General features: G+C 41.2%; 3 protein-coding genes and 1 long non-coding RNA gene across 5 annotated transcripts in view; 3 read left to right on the top strand and 1 right to left on the bottom strand.

Annotated features, from left to right (window-relative positions):
- The first annotated feature begins 75 nt into the window (after positions 1-75).
- On the top strand, positions 76-2,372 carry WDR79 (WD repeat domain 79). 2 transcript variants are annotated; one of them, XM_066390938.1, is made up of 6 exons: positions 76-255; positions 336-775; positions 929-1,206; positions 1,257-1,429; positions 1,486-1,650; positions 2,001-2,372. In XM_066390938.1, exons 2-6 carry the CDS (start codon positions 369-371, stop codon positions 2,232-2,234), a joined length of 1,257 nt encoding a protein of 418 aa, XP_066247035.1. In that variant the 5' UTR covers positions 76-255; positions 336-368; the 3' UTR covers positions 2,235-2,372. The 2 variants fall into 2 exon arrangements, with proteins under 2 accessions (XP_066247035.1, XP_066247043.1); XM_066390946.1 differs by adding an exon at positions 1,821-1,945 and having other exon boundaries at positions 76-775; positions 2,001-2,141.
- A 205-nt stretch (positions 2,373-2,577) lies between these two features.
- On the bottom strand, positions 2,578-4,860 carry Rack1 (Receptor of activated protein kinase C 1). Its single transcript, XM_066390384.1, has 5 exons — positions 4,700-4,860; positions 4,331-4,539; positions 3,739-3,870; positions 3,139-3,422; positions 2,578-2,956 (listed from the first exon to the last, which is right to left on the bottom strand). The coding sequence occupies exons 1-5, from the start codon at positions 4,806-4,808 to the stop codon at positions 2,734-2,736; spliced, it is 957 nt and encodes a 318-aa protein (XP_066246481.1). The 5' UTR covers positions 4,809-4,860; the 3' UTR covers positions 2,578-2,733.
- Positions 4,861-5,412: 552 nt separating this feature from the next.
- LOC136409153 (uncharacterized) lies at positions 5,413-5,833 on the top strand. Its single transcript, XR_010752156.1, has 2 exons — positions 5,413-5,550; positions 5,650-5,833. It is a non-coding gene; the product is annotated as an uncharacterized lncRNA (long non-coding RNA).
- A 706-nt stretch (positions 5,834-6,539) lies between these two features.
- Positions 6,540-19,528, top strand: part of dgo (ankyrin repeat domain containing protein 6 diego) — a 36,819-nt gene continuing 23,830 nt past the window's right edge. The window contains exons 1-2 of the mRNA XM_066398107.1: positions 6,540-7,007; positions 7,052-7,252. The gene's annotated coding sequence lies outside the window, so the exon portion shown is untranslated. The remainder of the gene's footprint in view (positions 7,008-7,051; positions 7,253-19,528) is intronic.

Genomic DNA, 19,528 nt, shown 5'->3' with positions numbered 1-19,528 from the left:
GGTTCAAACGTCATGATAAGCTATGACTTGTTTGTCATTGTCAATCATTGGTCATTTATTCCACTGTCCACCATTTTGAATTTAGTTGATAGAAAAAAGCCAATTAAATAAAAACAAATTAATTTGGCACTTTTCGCAGTTCCGTTTATTAATAATTAACAAAATTACATCTTTCATATTCCCCTGGAACTGAAGACTGCGCGTTATATCAGATTTTAGTCCACTTTGAAGCCCACAGTCACAACAGAGCTTGCCGTATGCATTGATAGATTGCATTAATAGAACCAATCACCATTCTCAGTTTGTTCAATAAACTGACACATCTCCCCTTTAAGGTGTAACCATCGTACTCACTTCAAACCTATAGCATGGAGACTGAACTGTATCCCCCTGAAGCATATGCCAATGCTTATACTGATGTTCAGGGCGAAGCATACCCTGAAACATACATGGAGGCAGCCCCAATGCAGTATGCCAGCTACAATTTTGAAAACACTGCCCTGGAGCTGGCCAGGGCTCAATGGCCAAACTATGCTGATCAGCATTACCTGAAGGGCTGCCAGTGGTCTCCAGATGGGACTTGTCTGCTTACAGTTATAAGGGGTGGTGGCATGAATGTGTTCGAGATGCCCAGTGATTTATATTCGTGTGAAAAAGTTCAACAGACTCGCCATATTGTTCCTCTGAATCCTGCAGTGTCTGTTCCAGAAGCGGGACTGATTTATGATTATAATTGGTATCCAGGGATGAATAGTGCCAATCCAGCTACATGTTGGTAAGTAACAGTTGTAGCCTCTTGTTAGTCACCCAACTTTCCTCAAATTTGTTCTACTTCTCAATGTCTGTACACCAAACTTCTTTAGCAGCCTTTCCCTTTAGACTTTTAATGTGACTTCTTGAATTAATAGATTTTGACGTTTTGTTTTAGTTGGCTTTCAAGTGGTCATGAGGGACCAATCCATCTATGGGATGCCTTTACTGGAGATTTAAGATGCTCATACAGAGGCTACAATGCAGTAGACGAATTAGAATCAGCAATGTCTGTGTCCTTTTCTGCCGATGGTCAACATGTTTTCTGTGGTTACAAGAAAAATGTTAAGATTTTCGCTACTGGGCGCCCTGGAAGGGAATATGTGGAATATCCTATATCACACCAAGTATCCTGCATTGTGGCTAGTCAAGCTCAACCAGGGGTTGTGGCCATTGGTAGGTTTTGTAAAAGGGCTAATTAGACTTTTGTTATCAAAGTTTTTTAGGTAATGTGAAAAATACTGTGGAATTAGTGTCTCAAAGCGATGGAAGTTTCCGGAATTTATGCAAACTACAGGGTCATAAGGGAGGAATAACCACCCTTGCCTTCTCTTCAGATGGTTTTCGGCTGTATAGCGGAGCTCGGAAAGACAAAGAATTAATTTGTTGGGATTTACGTGTAAGACGTTTTTTTAATAGAATCAGGGATATGGAATATAACAAAGTTGTTTTTAGGTCCCTGGTAGACCAATGTTTGTATTGAACAGGGAATGTAATACCAACCAGAAAATTAGCATCGATTTATCGGCCGATAATAAATGGTTGGTTTCGGGTGGTAGTGATGGTAAGGTTCAGGTGTGGAACGTTCATGAGCAGCACTATCCAGAGGTGCATTTGCAGGTAAGCTTATGCAATATCGGAACTTTAATTAAATACATGTTTTAAATTGCCCGAGTTACTGCAAACAACAATTTAAAGCATCACTCGCAGAGGTCGGTTGGGAGCAGGGATTTAAACATAAAACGCGATTTTCCCTTCAAATAACGTGTGTACATTAGACATATTTACAGGCCGTAATACAGTTGATCGTCGTCCAGGAGTTCTTAAATCGAGGACTATTAATTTATTTATTTCATCATAAAATCACTTAAAAATTAAACCTATATAGGACTCGATGACTATAGTTCAACTATTGGTAAATGCCCCTCGTTTCTTGCAAAGGCAAATGCTTATTATCGGCGGTTTTTCAGATGAATCTGCACAATGACAGCTGCAACGGAGTCAGTCTGCATCCCTATAAACCGATTTTGGCGACCGCGAGCGGACAGCATCACTCGATCGATCCTTTGCATCACACTAGAAGCGTGCCAGTTTACGAGAACGCTCTGTGTATGTGGTGGGTGGGGCCACAGGAGGAGAATCCCGATCTCATTGCGACAATTATTCAAGCGGCCACCAATTCTTCAGCTTCATCTGCGATTTGAGGACATCTTTGTTGTTTCAATAATTTTCTTAACATTATTTTATATCACTTTGGTGTTAATATTTACTACCAATTTAGTTTGTATTTGATACGGATTTTATGATTTGGAAGAAAATAAATGGACTTAGTTTTTGAGAAATTGTGTTTTTCAATCATTATTTTTTATTAAATACGATGGACTAAGATTAGTCCATCTAGAACCTAAATCTTCACATTTCTGATACGAAAAATTAAATTTTCAGCAAAAACTGCCATAACTAGTTTGTACTATTTTTACACGAGATTATTTATTAGAAACTGCAATTGATGCTCAAAGGCTTTTAAATAAATAAGAAACTCTGAAATATAATATTAAAAACTTAAAATTTATTAACTAAAAACTTATTTTAATCGACAAATTTTTTTACCTTACAACTAAATTCAGACTCAACAAACAACTTATCAACTTTTTTTTTATTAAAAAAAGTATTGTAGTTATCACAAAGGTCAAAAAGTAAAATTTAGTGGGGCACACTGACTTGCCACACCCTGATAATGTTATCAGAGTAACCGGCAAACAAAGTTTGACCATCGGTGGACCAGGCGAGCGACAGACACTGCGGGGGCTCTGCCTTTGAGCCTTGAGATTGCGAAACCACCTCAGGTCTTAATTCCTCCACCATTTCCTTACTTTCCAAGTCCCAGATTTTGATTGAAGGACCGTAGGCTGCGCATAACCAATACCTGAAATAAACAAAAAAAACTTCTAATATACCTGAAATTGACAAAAAACAATAAGAAATTTCCTGTGAATCTTCTCAGTCCCATATCCGCATGAACCCTTTCATGGTACTCAAGGGGTTAAAGTTTGTTTCATCATGTTGCACAAACACATTATTGAAATATAAGGAAAGAACAATAAATACCTATTTGGTGAGAAACACAGAGCAGTAATGATGTCATTGTGGTCCAAAGTGTGCAAGTGTTTGCCATCATTTAAGTCCCACAACATGGCTTTACAATCCTTGCCACCAGAGGCACACAAGGAACCATCAGGAGACACGGTGACTGTGTTCAAATATCCAGCATGTCCAGAGTGGTTAATCTTTAGGCGGCAATTGGTTAAATTCCACACTTTAACCATACGATCCCAACCAGCAGACACGATGATGGGGTTGGCATGGTTTGGTGAGAAACGGACGCATGATACCTGACAAAAAAAACCATATTTGTTAACAAAATATAAAATTTAGCAAAATGTTTTTATGAGCATTGAGAAATTTTTTTTTTGTATTTTGGTAGAGTTGAGCACTGATTTAAGTTTAAGAGTGACTAAAACTAAATTGTCTTGGCTGTATTGAATCATTCTGGTAAATTCACATATTCTGGCTCCTCAAGTTCCTACCACGACTCAAAATTTAATTTACTTTCTTACAAACAAATATCTCAATAATTTAGTAAAATTTGTCCATCTAGGAAGAATTTTTTTACACAATCTAAAAAATCTTAGAAAAATGCTTATTTACCCAATCAGAATGCCCTTCTTCCTGAATGGTATATTTGCACTCAGCTAAGGTATTCCATAGTTTAATGGTCTTGTCCCTAGATCCGGAAACGATTTGACGGTTGTCCACAGAGAATGCTACACTCAGAACATCCTAAAGAAAGAAATTAAAGTTCAAATCAACTGTCAAACAAAGCTATAAAAAAATGTTTGATTTCAGATTGAGGATGAAAACCATGTTTGAAGTTTTCTCCGCACCCAGAAATTGATTTGCTCTCCTTCCCTGCAACAACCAGTATGACTTTTAAACATCAAACTGGTGCTTTTAAAGGAAGGCACTAATGAAATAAAAATTCTGCAGCTTTTTCTTCTTGGTCAGTACTTACGTTTCAATAAGTCTCATCCCAAAGGATTCTTCTGACGCAGTAGTAGACCCAATACAATTAAAAACAAAAAATCTTCTAGCTGTGGTTAAATGGGTTATTAATATTTTCTTCCATTGAAGGGTTAAACTCCCGTTAAGTAAGGCAGAATCAGAAAAAACAGTGCCAAGTTTTACTTAATAGGAGCTCCCTCAATTATCACTTGAATAAACAGTCAATAATGGATCAAACCTTGGTATGGTCTTCAAATCTCCTGGTGGTTTTTCCAGCAGCCAAATCCCACAGACGAAGGGTCTTGTCCCAAGAGCCGGAGAGGGCATAATTACCATCGCTAGAAAGAACCACGTCGGAGATGAAATGCGAATGTCCATGGAGACGCTTTTGGGGTACTCCATACTGGGTGTCGTCACGAGTTAGCTTCCATACGATTAAGGTTTTGTCTGTAAAAAAAGAAATATGGTCCTTAGAGGATGAACGAATAATTTAGCTACCTAAATAAACCTAATTTAAGGCCAGGAAGAATGCAATTTCAAAGATGATCGCGGATTCAATGAGGGGGCGTCTAACCAGTAACCTCCAAAAAAACTTAAAACTAATTACCTCTGGATGAAGACAAAATCATGTCCGGGTACTTGGGGTTGGTGGCAATTTGGGTTACCCACCCATTGTGCCCTAAAAGAGTGCCTTTAAGTTGCAAAGTTTCGGTCATTTTTCTAAAAACTAGGGAATGAAGTTGCAAAAGATACGAACTCCTCGACGACCAAAACGTGAAAGATAAAACGGAGATCAACGATAAATTGAGTGAAGTCACAGTTACACTACGTGGCAGAGCGACAAATGACATATGATAGGTTCTAGACGTGAAACCAGAAATATAGCAACGTCGCTTACGATCAACTTGTAATCTAATCCGAAAGACACTTCAGTTGTAACGAAAAAACTGAGCGAATTAATAAACAAACTGTTATTTTTAAATAATTAGACCAATGTATTGGAGCTAAACTCTGTTTCCAAACCAAACTTCTTACACCACAAGTTGTGTGAACTGAATCAATTCCAACTCTGCAAAAACAGAATTAAGCCGAAAGCTTCCTGTGAAGATTTACGCGATAAAATGGCGACCGATGCTACAACTGCAACATTGCCTTGTTTCCGATTTCGTAACTTATTTCTCGGTGAGACAAAAAATGTTCTTAACTGTCAACTATAGCTATCGTAAGTGACAATGACAATTCTAAAAAATAGTTCAATTGAATATTTGCTTGGTTCAAATTTGCAGTTTCCGAGTTGGTAATTTTAATTAAAAGCTCGAAATTTGCACCGATTTATTTAACATAGTCTAACATTTTAGATACAATATGTCAGGAGGACACGAAGACCCACCAGAAGCAGCGAAATTGACCGGAATTTCCAAACATTTTAACAGTATTACCCTTAGAGGACGGGCCAATGTAAGTTCTTGTATTGCATAACCAATTTTCTTATTTCTTTCTTTTTCAATTCTCAAGTGATTTTAAAGTCGAGTAAAATGAACATTTTTCTCGAATTAGGTAGCAATGGCCACGTATGCTTCCCTGGCAGTCCTGGGGTTCTACTTGTACTTGAAGCCAAAAAAGGCTCCAGCCAGTTAAATGTTAAGAATGAACTTTGTTTTATTAGAATCATTTAAGGTTTAAATTTTGTTGATAAGTTTATAATGTGCTATAAATCACTTGTAGAGAGTCCGAAAGTAAATTGTAGTCTGCAATTCGTTGCCTCAAACCTGAAGACATGGTGACTTATCTATGCTGAGCAGTTGTACTTGCATGAGCATATCTGTGAGTCTTTTACAATGTAACATCGCTGGTTTACTTTATATTTATATAAATGTGGAGTAACAATTTGGCTAAATATTCAATAAACCACTATTGTTGCCTGAAATGAATAAATGGACACTAACACATTTTTGGGACAAACTAGTCGTGAAAGAGCATTTGCTGCCATCTAACGGCGTCTGCCTCAAATGTATCTTCCCAAAAATCGAATTAGGAGCGAAACCTATACTGAACATATCGCTCAGTTTCAGAAGCTCGTTATAGATGGCGAAATGTACTATGCAAATTTGGGGTTTTCGTATTTGTTTTGTAATTTTGAATTTCTACCTCCTCATGAGTTAGGGGAAATAAACAATATTTAACATTAAAACTGTATTTATTGATACGTTTTACCCTATTTTGTACGACAAAATAAATAAAATCTGTCCAACCGTGGAATTTTATACTACAAAAGTGCGCGAAACACCAAAGAACACTAGTATGACGCTATTCCTTTAGATAAATTCGTAAAATAGATAATCACAGCTGGACGCGTTTGAAATTTTTCTTGCGAAAATTCAAATGTGTGATATTTGAACGGCAAAAATTCGTTAAAAAACCGTTCGACCGTGAGCACATGTTACGAAATAAACAAAAGGCATTCGACACGCGCTTTCTCACTTTTCCGGGTAAAAACCGCGAAAAACCCGTGGGGCGTGCTAAAAATACTCCCAACACACACCGTCACGATCCCGAGCAAAACGGTGGTCGCGAAATAGCCGCCTGCTTCTCACACTGAACTCCAGCTTCGTCCAAATCGTGCGCGCAATATTCCCAAAAAAACAACCGCTCTTATTCTTCATCGTTCGTTTCTTTCTTCGTTGTTACAACGACGACGCGATATTCAAAACATTCTTCCCGATCGGCCCTAGCGCCGGCCGCGACCCAGCGGGGCATTCACTTGTTTCCACCAAACACCGCTTCGCTTCTTTTTTTCTTCGTGGTCTTCGCGGCCTTCTTCGACGGTTGAAGCAACGGCGGCCGTTCTTCGTTCGCGTCGCGTCAGTTTCGGGCCACGAACGAAAAACAAAAGGTGCAAAGCGGTCTAAAATCCGGTAGGCGTCGGACAAGGTATATCGGCTGAAGTTACGCAAAATAGTTCGAGTATTTTTCAGTTTAGTGAAGATCTAGAGGTTCCGAGCTGGTGCAGCCTTGGCGAGCTCTTCGGGGTGGATTGTGCATTGTTGTATGGTGAAAGTGGGCCTTAAATAATAAGGTGCGGGGAGAATTATGTGAAGAAGTTGATGGCGAGTGAAGCCGACGCTTGTAGAGGCCAGGAGACCGCGAGGAATGTGATAAGGTTGGTACGAAGATTACTCTCGTATTGCTGGTGGTGATTAAGGTCCCTGGCTAATTGAGTCACTTTAAATTCCCCGCTGGTTGAGTGCGGAAGATTGGCTTGAGTGCGTGCCTATGCAGAACGTCTCGAATTGTGCAGCTTCCCAAGGCAGGAGTTTCCGAAACTGCAGCGGGGCACTGTCGGTCCTCGTTTGGTTTTGAGCCGTAGGAGGATTTGTAAATTCGCCATACATAGAAATGAAAATTTCGCGCGATTGCACCATCGGCCGACGAGGTTACGAGAGCTCCGTGGCCGCATCGCTATGTCTGCACAAATATCGAATTTCCCCGTGCGCAATTATACACAGGATTTGAGACACCCTGTACTCTGGAATGACGCACCGTTACGTCGATCCTCCCGGCGGACCTCTTCGGCAACGGATAAGTAGGTTGCCGCTTCCTGCGGAGACCAGTTCAGGTTAGTCCTGGTTTTGGGACAGGCACCCCTCTCCGGGGATTACCCGAAACTCTCCAATAACTCTCCATTGTCGACACTCGGAAAAACCTGACAGGCATTCCTAATTTCGTAATTCTGCTGCAAATTCGAAAAACAAATACCGACTTCTCGTTTGGAGCAAAAAGAGAAAACGGTATTAGCTCCTGCCTTCGGAGGCCATTAAAAACGTACACGTTATTATTCTCCAATTCGACATACACGCTTTCCACTTCGAGGAGCGCTTCCAAATTATTGGTTACAAAAACAATACAAATTGCATCTCCATTGGATTAGTTCTAGTTTTTATGATCTACGCCTTCTTAAAACTCAAATAAATCACTGGCCGTATACGTGTAATTAACAGTCCCAGAGAAGGCTTTCGAGAGGTTTCATTAGGGCGTCACTGGCTCCTCCGGGGGCGTCTGTGAATAAGGGTTTCCGGTTTAAATGGCGATGTAAATAAATTCCGACCAAATCGAGAAATATTAATCCCCTCATTGGGCATGTAATTTGTAATCGGGTGTCCCATTAAACGCGACTCTTCCACGTAAGTGCCCTCTCGGTCGCAACTGGTGATTTAAACTCAATTTTTCGAAACATCCTCATTTTCCTCTTTAACGCCTCGGAGCCAACCTTTCTTAATCGCTATAATTCCATTTATTGCCAATTATCCTAATAATTGTAATTTCGCGATTACACTTCATATAGTGGTATCACGTAACGAAAACCCATTTGCTAAGTATGTTGTAAGTTGGACGCTTAATAACATGAAATACGCCCATGCGGACGGCGAATTTTTCCTTTCTCACACGTGTCATTTCCTCCGCGGCTTCGGCAAATGTGTAATGCAGCCAGCGGAATAGTAATTAATTTTTTTTACGTTACTTGTGCGCAAAAAGGAACAGACAAACACATCTGCACTAACAAGCTTTCACTGGCACAAAGTCCTCTTCCACTCTTCTTGACACGGCATTGGGCATTTAATTAAGGCGCAACGGCGGCCGATATCACCCTGTGTACGTTCGTTAAAACACGCGATCCGGGTCTTAAAATGATACGAATATACGTTTATGTCTCTTTTAGGGAAAAACTTTACGGGCCGGCCTTTTATGTTTATTCAAATTTATTCAAGAGGTTCATCTGAGACCGGGAGATAACTCGAAAACACGAAACCCGTTTAACTCCAAGAGTTATGTTTTAATTTGTTTTCGGGCCTTAAAGCGCCGATTGGCCGGCTTAGTTTGCAAGCTACGCTATGGGCCATAATAGGCGAAAAAGGCGACCAAACACCGCACTATGGACAGGGGCATGCTGGGTGACGTCACCAGGCGCCATTTTAAAGGGCCACCTTCGGGTCATGAGGCGATGCGACGCAACACTGCCGACCGCAATGGTCCAGAACTGGACACACCACGGCCACCCTGCCATCTTACGTTTTGCACATGTGCGGACTGCGCCGGCGGGTGACGCATCTCTGGCGACAAAATGACGTCATAAGCTGGCAACTGTTTCCAGGCCTTCTCGATCATTAGTCGGTCACGTTCTTCTAGTCTAAATTAACTCGGCCTGGGGTGTCTTGCGCGATCCGGACACGTCCAAGGTGTCGCGACTGCTGAGAGAGAATCGACGGTGGACCGAAGGTCTGGTGGGAGCCCTCCTGGGGCATTGAAGGTTAGGCGGACGCAGGCACCTCTTGGGGATAGTGGAGGACGGGTTGCGAATGGAGAGAAATTCTTGTAGACCTGAAAGAAAACCTTGGAGAAGCGCGGGTGGGCACGTGTCTCAGGGTTTTCGGAGCAGCCTTTCTCCCCCGGGAGGGACTTGGACGAGACAGGATGCTCCTGTTCGTGAGAGGACAGACTGTCTGGGGAGGGGGGCAGACGGAGAAAGAAGGGTCCTAGAGGGCGCAATCGCAGGGCTGCTTCGCGACTGCTGCGGGCCAGTCGCGTCATCGAGAATGCGATGCTTTCTTAAAATTGAGCGTTTTTGGGTAAATCGATGATTCTTAACGCGTTCCGCGAACCGATCGCCACATCCTGCTGCGCTCGATTCCCCCCAACGAATTCTTTGTTTGTCAAAAGCACCAAGACAGATAAATAAAAAAAAAAAGTTTGGCTCTATTTTTAGAGGCCCGCTCGCGTAAACACGCGGTTTGGTTGTTTTCACAAGACACCGATTTTAGGTCATTACCACCTCCCGCGGTGCGCGTATACTACACCTGATGATTTTTCTCTAAATTCCCGAGAAGTTGACCGATTGTTGTTGATCCGATTAATCGAGCGAACCGATGATCGCTCCAATTTTTGACGTCATCCAAATCTGGACGGCAAGAGAAAAACGAGTTCATCCAGGGGGGGAATGTCGCGTTCGAAGCTGACTAACCCGATTATTTTTATTGGGAAGCGTCATTGTAATTTTCAGTGTTTATTTCCCCGAATGTGTGATTTGTGCTTCGGGACGCGTTGCCAAACGAATTTGAAGCGGCGATCTACGTTGGAAACGATCTTTCAACCTCAACTTGTTCTTTTCTTCCAGGACGTTAATTCGCGCATAAATCGCTTCCCGTGGAACTACCAGGAAGTAGATTCGACCTCCGGAGGATTTATATTAACACTGCCAACTTCGGAAATTGATTTCGCATAACTTCCTGCCCACAGGGCGGCCAGGTGGGTCAGTCCGCGTGGAAAACACCATCCACTTACTTATTGGCGTTTCTAATGTTTAATGCATCGAAATGCTATTCATAATGACGAATGTGTGCGTGGACGTTAGGAACACTTGCTTTCTCCTCGCCGATGTAAACTCTTCTTAGGGTACCACTTTAATTAATTACCCGTGAGCGCCAAATGGTGTGCAAGCGGAAAAATCATTAAGCCGCTCATGGTCCAGTCTCAATGACCGTTAGTCCACCTTCGATTTGGTCGGTGGTGTCAAAAATCGGCATTTTCCGCGAATACCAAATATTTACCCGCTGATCGGTGAATTTCCCATGTTAATCCATCGTCGGAAAATTCCGTTTAAATGGGGCCAAATTTCTTACAAAGCGCGGAAAATCCCTACGCATTTACAGTGGTGGGAAAGAGCTTGGATTATTCTCCAAATTTGTGTTCATTGCTTTTGGAAATATTTACAATTTCTGATTTACGACTAAAATACTCTTTAGTTTACTAGCGTCCTGTACCTGCCCGAAATTTCCATAAAGCCACTCGGTTTTTAGTGAAATTTTATGATTTTTCCACAATAATTAAGTTGTAGTTTCTTTTTTTTCGCTTTTGGATTATTCGAATAAGGTATATACACGAGTTCATCGATAGTATAAGTACTATATATTTTAACAAAAACCCGAAAAAACAAATTTTTAGACAAGAAAAAGTACGAAACTTCCATAAAACCAAACACATTTTACAGACACATCACAAAAAGTTTGGTCATTTTTTAATATTATTATTTCGTATAATTGGTATTTTTTCAACATCGAACATTCAGTTGGGCATTGAACAAATTAAATTTCGTAACACGTCAACATCAATGGACGTCCGTGCTTCGTTTACCGCTGCCCATAATTCAGAAATCGAGTTATACCGCTTACAGTTCCTGTATACTTTTCGTGCGAGCATCCCCCAAAGATTTTCAATTGGGTTCAGATCGGGCGAACGTGCTGGCCATGTCGAAATGTTGACGCTGTATTCAGAAAGCCATTGTTTTGTGTGTCTCGATGCGTGCACTGCAGCATTATCATGTTGAAATAGCAAATTTTTATTGCCAATTTCTGCAAAAAAGGGTACGAGAACAACTTCGAACAGCTCGGTGCAAATTAACTAAATTCATTTTACGGCTGATGCGGCAAGTAGGAATTTTCTTATTGGATGTAATTGCAGTCCAAATCATCAATGAACCTCTACCGAAGTTACGACTCAAGCCACGGTATTTTCTTTCCTGAAATCATGCTGATAATATTTATACCCATCTGGTCCGCCTAAGTTAAATTTTTTTCTCGTCAGAAAAGACATTACGCCATTCGTAGGAATGTACTTTCTAGCAAATTCAGTCTGATTTCTTTATACTTTTTTGGGGTACTGGTTTCTGTAACATTTTCTTCCACTTAAAAAGTTTAGAGTTGTTTAAAATTTGCTGCACACGTCTTCTGGTGAGCGGCAGCTGCAGATCAGCTCGACATTTGGTCTCTTTTGCTGTTGCTCTTAATAACAGTGAATATCTATACCTTTTTGCCAATTTCTTGTTGCCCTCCTTAAGATGATTCTTTCCACACTTTTCACCTAAGTTACTATAGTTGTTAATTAAAGAGGAGATCTCTTAATTTTGAATGCAATTTCGTGGTCAGTGTGGTGTTTAAAATGGAAGTAAGTCAGGAAGTCCCAGAAAGGTCGCACCCAACATGGACAAAGCCACTAGACGAATTTCTCTGAAAGATCCTCGAAAGACATCAAGACAAATCACTGATGAAATCAACACACAATTTAATCTTGAAGTTACTAGTAGAACCGTAAGAAATCGTCTAATTGATGCAGGGCTTCATGGTAGAGTTGCTGTTAAAAAGCCGCTGCTGTCGAAGAACAGAATGCCCCGTCTGAAATTTGCGAAGTCTCACTTGTTGTGGACTGCAGAAAAATAGAACACCGTCCTTTGGAGTGACGAGAGCCAATTTAACTTGTTTGGTTCTGATGGAGGAATTTACAATGTAAGGCGCCCAGTGGGGTAAAGATTGAATATTGAGCGTCAAATTCCTGCTATGAAACATGATGGTGGGAGTGTAATGATCTGAGGGTGTTTTTCTCGATGCAAGATTGGACCGTTGGTTCATTTAAAAGGGAAAATAGAACGTTATCAATAGCGACAAATTTTGAAGAATGGTATTTTCGTCGGATCTTACGACAAGATAACGATCCGAGGTTTACATCAAAAATTGTAAAGGAGTGTGTTTTTTGACCAAAAATGTAGCTGTGCTTGAATGGCCCCCGCAGTCTCCCGACTTCAATCCTATTGAGCGTCTATGAGAAATATTAGACCGAGGAATTAGGTTTTAAAAAAATCGAAATGAAACAAAACTTTTTTAAGCCATGCAGGAGAACTAGTGGATTCTATGCCTAGAAGGTGCCAAGCTGTTGTAGAGGCAAAGGCTTTGCCACAAAATGTTGAGCTATTTAAGTTTTTATTATTCTCTTATGAGCAAAAGAAAAATATTCCATATAATAATGATGCATTTAAAAAGGGTGTTCGTTGTTAATTGATAAGTTAAGCATCAAACAAATTGCGGCCACACTTTGACTAAATTATGCATTACTCGAACCTTAATTAACGACGAGGAAAAAATATTTCATACCTTTCCCACCACCGTAGATCTGCTGGGTCACTCGGATGCTCCCGAGAAATGCTGATTAAATCGGACCGAATTGTTCAAAGATTGGCAAAAATTGGGTTTTAGCGCGGGCTCCCTCGCGCGGGCAAAATTCGCTCCAGGACCAGCGGTCGCAGTACGTGGAAACACGACTTGCTCGCAGACGCCGCATCGGAAAAATTCCAACAGAGAAGATCAGTCGGCAGAGCGAGTCGGACGGGGGAGGGACCGCGACTCCCGCGAAAGTCCCGAACCTATCCGGGCCGGTCAGTTTTCCCGTCCCAAAACCGCCACCTGACCCGACCGGAGCCGATCTGACCCGGGAAACCGGAGGGCCTTCAGGTTTCTCAGGCGGACCTCATTCGTCTCGCTTCTTTCCCTACGTTGGCGACTTTCGAAGTCCTCTTCGGACCCGAAAAACGAGTTCGTTCGAAAACGCATCGAAACGTCCGTTCGTAACGAGTCATATAAATCAACAAAACACCACTTAAGGCAGTTTTTTCACTCCGGCTAATTTACCAGCCGACATGTCTGTGGTCGGTTGCGGTTTGCTAAACCAACAACGTTGGTCCGTCGACGGTTATGGTCCAGATAGCCCAGAAACGGACGCAACTAGCGCGGCCCCAGGCTGGTTATGGGCAATTTCACGATCAGAGTTGTAAAATAAGATTGTAATTTATCCGCGTTTATGGAGGTCTATAAATTCCCACTATATGAATCTCGGAATGGGAGATCGGAATGTGCTAAAGGGTCATAAACATAATCTATTCGATGTGGACATCTGACCACGGGACCACTACCATGTCGAAACACCTGAGTGTGTCTAGTTTTTTTTTGTCTGAAAAATGGTCGCCGGTCAATCGATCTGCATAAGATCGTACGCAGGCAGGCCATATAAATCGCCGGAGACCGCTTTTCAACGTTTAATACGTTTAATTATAGGTTTTATGGGAAAAATGGCCGATATAACCATTTCATACTGAATTAAATCGCTTATAACAACAATTACGGGACGTTAAGGACGTATCGAAATTGCCGCGCGGTCCGCTCTTTTTCCATTTTTCGATCGAAATTGCCCGATTCTGTTTGGATAATCACGAAGAGGATGCGTCTGAGACTTTAGAGCTTGATTTGTGTATTTTCATTGGGATATTACCTCGACAACAGCTAATCGCCACCAGTTGATCGATTATGAACTACAACGTAATTAGTGCGGGAAAGTGACTATTATTGATGGTAATGGGTGCTTCATCAATTGCGCCTCCACCACCGAGAGTTCGCCATTAATTCTGTGGGTACTGCGATCGGTATCTCGACCGAGGTGGGAACCCACGGGGCAGGGACTCCTTCAAGGTTCGGCGGCGCGGGTTCTCGTCCGGCGGTTCGCGGCGTCGAGCCGCGCCCCGCTGAGCTTCTGGTAAAAAAGAAATCGCGTCCAAAATTCGACGGTCCCCGCCTGCGTCCTCCCCCTTCGCTCCTCTGGAAAATTGAACCCATTTGAATGATTCAGTTTGTGGCTCCTTCGCTGCAGGGCCGGTCCAAGGCCGTGGCTCCAAGGGCGCATTCCCTGGGCCGAACCAAAGCGAATCCAAATAGAAAAGGTCGTACAGACGTGCGCCCTAGAAAGTCCGGTTTTCCAGGTACAGGGTGTCAAAGTAAATTTTTTTTCAAGTTAATATCTCAAAGATCCTTTTGCCGATTTTGGTGAAATTTGGCTCTGTCGTTCATTGGCGATGAGACGCTAAGTTGGCACTAACCAGACGATAATTGCGAGTTCCAGTGGCGCTCCGGGGGCGGTGATATTGACGGAAAAGGTGTACGCCACTGACTTTAAAAAAAATTTTGCCATTTCCAACGTTCTTTGCGAACGTTCCATCAAATTGTTATCACTTTTTGTTTACTACATTGCAAAAATGGCTTAATGTGCAACGAGTTGACTTGATTTTGCTTTAATAGTTTTTCGAATTATTCCCGAAAATTTTCGGAGGTCCCACGGAAATCGGTATTGTGCGCTAACCGCCGCGAATTTTGGAATCGGTCTTCTGGGGCTCCAAGAGGATTTCACAAATTACGTTTTGACGTATTGCAGGTCCCCCAGAGCCCCCGAAATAGGCCTCCGAAGTGGCATGACTTCATACGTCAATAACTTGCTTATTTCAAATGGGACGCTTCAATTTTCTCCACGACATCGGGTTCGGAATTCAAAAATCTATAACTTTTGTTAACGTTACCCTATCCCTAAATCCGGCCGTTTCCGAAAATTGTCCCCTTTTTGGCTCTTAGAGGTTTCGATAATCGCACCGATGACGTCGACATAAACAAATGTTACGCGATGCCAGCTGACAGCCATCACGTGGGAAAAGTCATTTTGACAGTTTTAAAACTTTTCAAACTTTAAAAAATTAATTTTTTCCTCACCCAGGGTTTTTTTTCTTTAAAAAACTCCATCGAATTCACCAATAAAAAAGAACGTGCGTAATTTCCGAGACATTTCGATTTGTCAGGTTAAGTGGACCACCCGGTATAGTTCGTTAGAAGTCTCTGTAATGCCAACACGGACGTTCCTCCTGACTGCGATTAAATAAAAGCAAAGTGAAATTGAAATATCTTGTGTGAAATCATTCCTAAAACCGCATGCCCGCTTGAAAAATTCGCGGCAGGAAAGGTACCGGGAGTTCGACAATTCGCCGCCCAAAAGCGAAAAATTTCCCGGATTCGGTTGGCTCCTTCGCTTCTTGTTTTACGCATTTTAACGCGAAATTGAACCTTTCAACGCTCGCAAATTCGCTGCTACCAGCAGCAATAAACGGGTTTGCATAATGAACCTTTCCCTGTCATCGGGCAAAAACAAACAGCAATTTAAAAACCACACAAAACCGTTTTTGCTGCCGCCTGCCTGGCATATGCTCAACTCGACGCGAACATTCACAATGTTGCACCGTGAATAATTATAGAAATCCATGTAAATTCCTTCACGCTGAACCGATGAAGAATTTAGCACCGGCTATTGTTTTCCCTCCTCGTTTGAAGGCCGTGAACTTCCATCGCCCGACCCAGCACGCCTGCGATTTGGGCAGGAATCTATTTGGGCGCATCCGCCATTTTGTTAAGATCCGGATGGTTCCCTCGCAACTCAATAGGCGAACGTTCAAACAAACAGCGGGCCAGTACATTTCGGTTCCGAACCGCACGTTTCCAACAGTAAATAAACAGGCGATATGTTGATATTGGAAATATTTGCAATAGTTAAAGCTATAAAGTAAAAAAAGCGTCGTTGAAAGGCATCATTTGAAAACGCGTAGTACTAGAATTAGGCAACATCTGTTGTGCCGAGGTAAAAATAGAGTCGCCTCGGTTTTTTGGACTAAATTAACTGCCGTTTTATTGTCCCTAAAACTTCTCGAATATTCCTGGTATGTGACGAACAGATGCAGGCCTTTGTCACCGATATTTTTGTGAAACTGACACGAGGCTTGAAATTGTATTACACACATGTCGTAGACTTGTCCTTATAAGGCTGCTAATCGTTGTTTTGCGCCTAGTTTGTTTTGTTAAATGATCCTCGGTACAATGGCTACTTTACGGGAGATAAGCTCCAAAAACCACTCTAAACGAGACTTAACACACCGTTACACCATACATACATAAATAACTCCTTCCATATAATAAACTTGGAGAGATATCGATTTCCATAACGATAACGAATGCGCCTCTGACTTATTTAAATCGCGCCCGTATATTTTTCTAATTAACGTGATTGATACATTGTCGACAGTTCAGATTACGCGCAATTAGTTTTTTTGATTACAAAGGGCGTTGTGCACAAATACGGCCGTAATGTTTAGGTTGTTCTTAGGCATTAATCAAGCTTTCTAATGAGAAATTGTCGGACGATTAGCCTGGTTTTTCGCTTAGCTGGATTTTCTGCAGAGGGGGTCCGGTGGTGTCCGTGAAAAGCTGTACCCAGGAGGCCCCTCCGCGCTACGTTTTACTGCAACTGACCCACTTCTTTTTCGTGTCGACAATATAATTAACGTTTTCTATTTTGACAAATGACGTGACAGTTCGGACCCGCGACTGAACGGGTGTCACTTCCTAACTCGTTATGTAATAAAAGGAGGCTCACTTCATAGCTCAGTTAACAAATGGCCGACGATGCAGGCTTTGGAATCTTTAAGACACGGAACTCTTTATCCTTCTCTTTAATAACGACACCGATTACGCACAAGCGAAAGGTGAACGGTTTTTGGAAGGTCGGATCGCTCGGTATCTGACGTTTGACGTTTTTCGACTTTGACGTTTCTTTGTCTTTCTATTCTCGATACTTCATGCAAATTGTGCTTTAAATAGTTATCGCCCGTTCCGACCCAGATCACTCTGCCCAATGCCGAAGCCGACTTAATTACATTAATTAATTTACAATTTTTCTATAATTAATTTATAATTATTGTAATTAAGCATTAAATACAACAATTACAACATCGAGTACTATTTAATCCTATTAGAATAAATCTCGCCTTTGGTAAAAGTGAAACCCGCAAACATTTCATTTCAATGATCGCTTTTTTATTTAAAACAACATTGATTTTGTTCTCTCATCCGCTGTAAACAGCGCTTAATTTTTCAATCGACAAACCGGTATTATTTTTTCAGGTTTCATGTTTAATGTTGCCTCACTTTGGAACTTGAAAAAATCCCAAAAACCTGAAAAAAATGATGAAATTTTAAATGCGCCTTCTTCAAAATTTATTCCCGTTTTTATTGCGATTTTACAAGCGAAAAAACTTTAAGACAATTTAAATGTCACTTGTACTGAACAGCATCTAATCTCGCAAATAAGTAGGAAATGCGAAGGTAAATACCGATTTAAATTCATGGGTTCGATGTATTCAATAAGGGATTGGAGGTTAAACGACCAAGAAAGATAATAAATAAAAACTGAGAAATCTCTGCAGTACTTTAACACCAATGGCAAAAAAGGGACTTTGACGGCCATTTTGGCGCATTTCATTGCTAAGAGTTAATGGAAATCTATTATTACACCGTTTCACTGCTGTTCAAACGCACAGAAAAGTTACACTTTGCACCGATCGAATTCGTTATTATGTGTGACTTCTCTTTCTAGCTGTAGTGTTTAGAAAAAGACTTAGATAAAAAACTGAAAATTTACTAAACAGGTATACAGGGTGTAACAAATTCGAGTCTATGTCTGGGGATCTCGGAAACGGTAAGAGATATGAAGTCAGTTAAATGGAGGCAAAGTTGCGTATTTTGACGCACAAGAATAATTCATTTGCTAATTTTTGAAAATCCGAATACGTCCGGAAATATCCGATAAATCTTGAAAATTTGGATTTTCGTTTTTGTTAAAAAACTCGAAAATCAGTATTCAGAGAAAGCTGATAATGGAACATTATTATAGCACTTTTTGCCCGGCTTTCTACTAGTGTGATCGGTATTTTTACTCGACGATTAGTTTATGAGATATCATCGACTAGTTTGGATTTTCTTATAGGCACCATCTTGGATTTTTACAAAATTGGAATCTACATGAAACTTTCTTTTCAGTGACGTTTCAGTATTTTAGCGGATTTTATATGAATGAAAGTAAATCTTAATAATGGTTTTCGAGTTTTTTCACAAAAACGAAAATCTAAATTTTCGGTTTTCATCGGATATTTCTGAAAGTATTCGGATTTTCAAAAAATCGCAAATGAATTATTATTGAGCGTCAAAATACGCAACTGTGCCCCCATTTAACCGATTAAGCATCTCTTACCGTTTCCGAGAACCCCATACGTAAACTCGAATGTGTTACACCCTGTAAACAATTATTGAACTTTTAGAGCATTTATGATTAGGGAGCCATCGATAATACACTAAACCGTGGAATTTGGGACACCTGGTACATATCCGTGTGGGTCACTTTTCTTCAAATTTAAATTTTTTCACAGGTCTGCCTTGAAGCTACAGTTAACGTGTCAGTATTTTTTCAATGTTGATCATAACTCAACAATGCTGCTCGGCTCGGTTTGAAAATGAGCTTCGCCGAAAAACACTAATTAATTTTTTTCGAATTAATTAATGAAGAAAATGTCAGCAGTGTACGACCGTCTTAAGAAGTTGACAAATTCCACCTACTGATTCTGGATAATAAATTTATTTATTTATTCACGTTCTTGACAGAGCCGGTTTCCATGATTCTGTTTAACAAGAAGCCTGCAACGTATTTATGTCAGGCATTCTTCATCTGGATGGTTACTGTTAAACATGCCAACAGCGGCATGTTGGTGTAGAGTCTCATAAGTACGAGACACTGATTATGCATAGTCACAGTAGTTATTTACGGGTGTCGCTGGTTGGTCCGGCACAAGGGACCAGAAGTATCTATGATCCTTCTCGTAGTTAGATCGGCTGGATGATCACGTTTGGACCACCCTGAGTTC

Source organism: Euwallacea similis, chromosome 1, assembly GCF_039881205.1.
Source record: "Euwallacea similis isolate ESF13 chromosome 1, ESF131.1, whole genome shotgun sequence".
NCBI classification, from domain to species: domain Eukaryota; kingdom Metazoa; phylum Arthropoda; class Insecta; order Coleoptera; family Curculionidae; genus Euwallacea; species Euwallacea similis.
The sequence above is the reverse complement of the archived record's forward strand: the minus strand, read 5'-3'. Positions and strand labels throughout refer to the sequence as shown.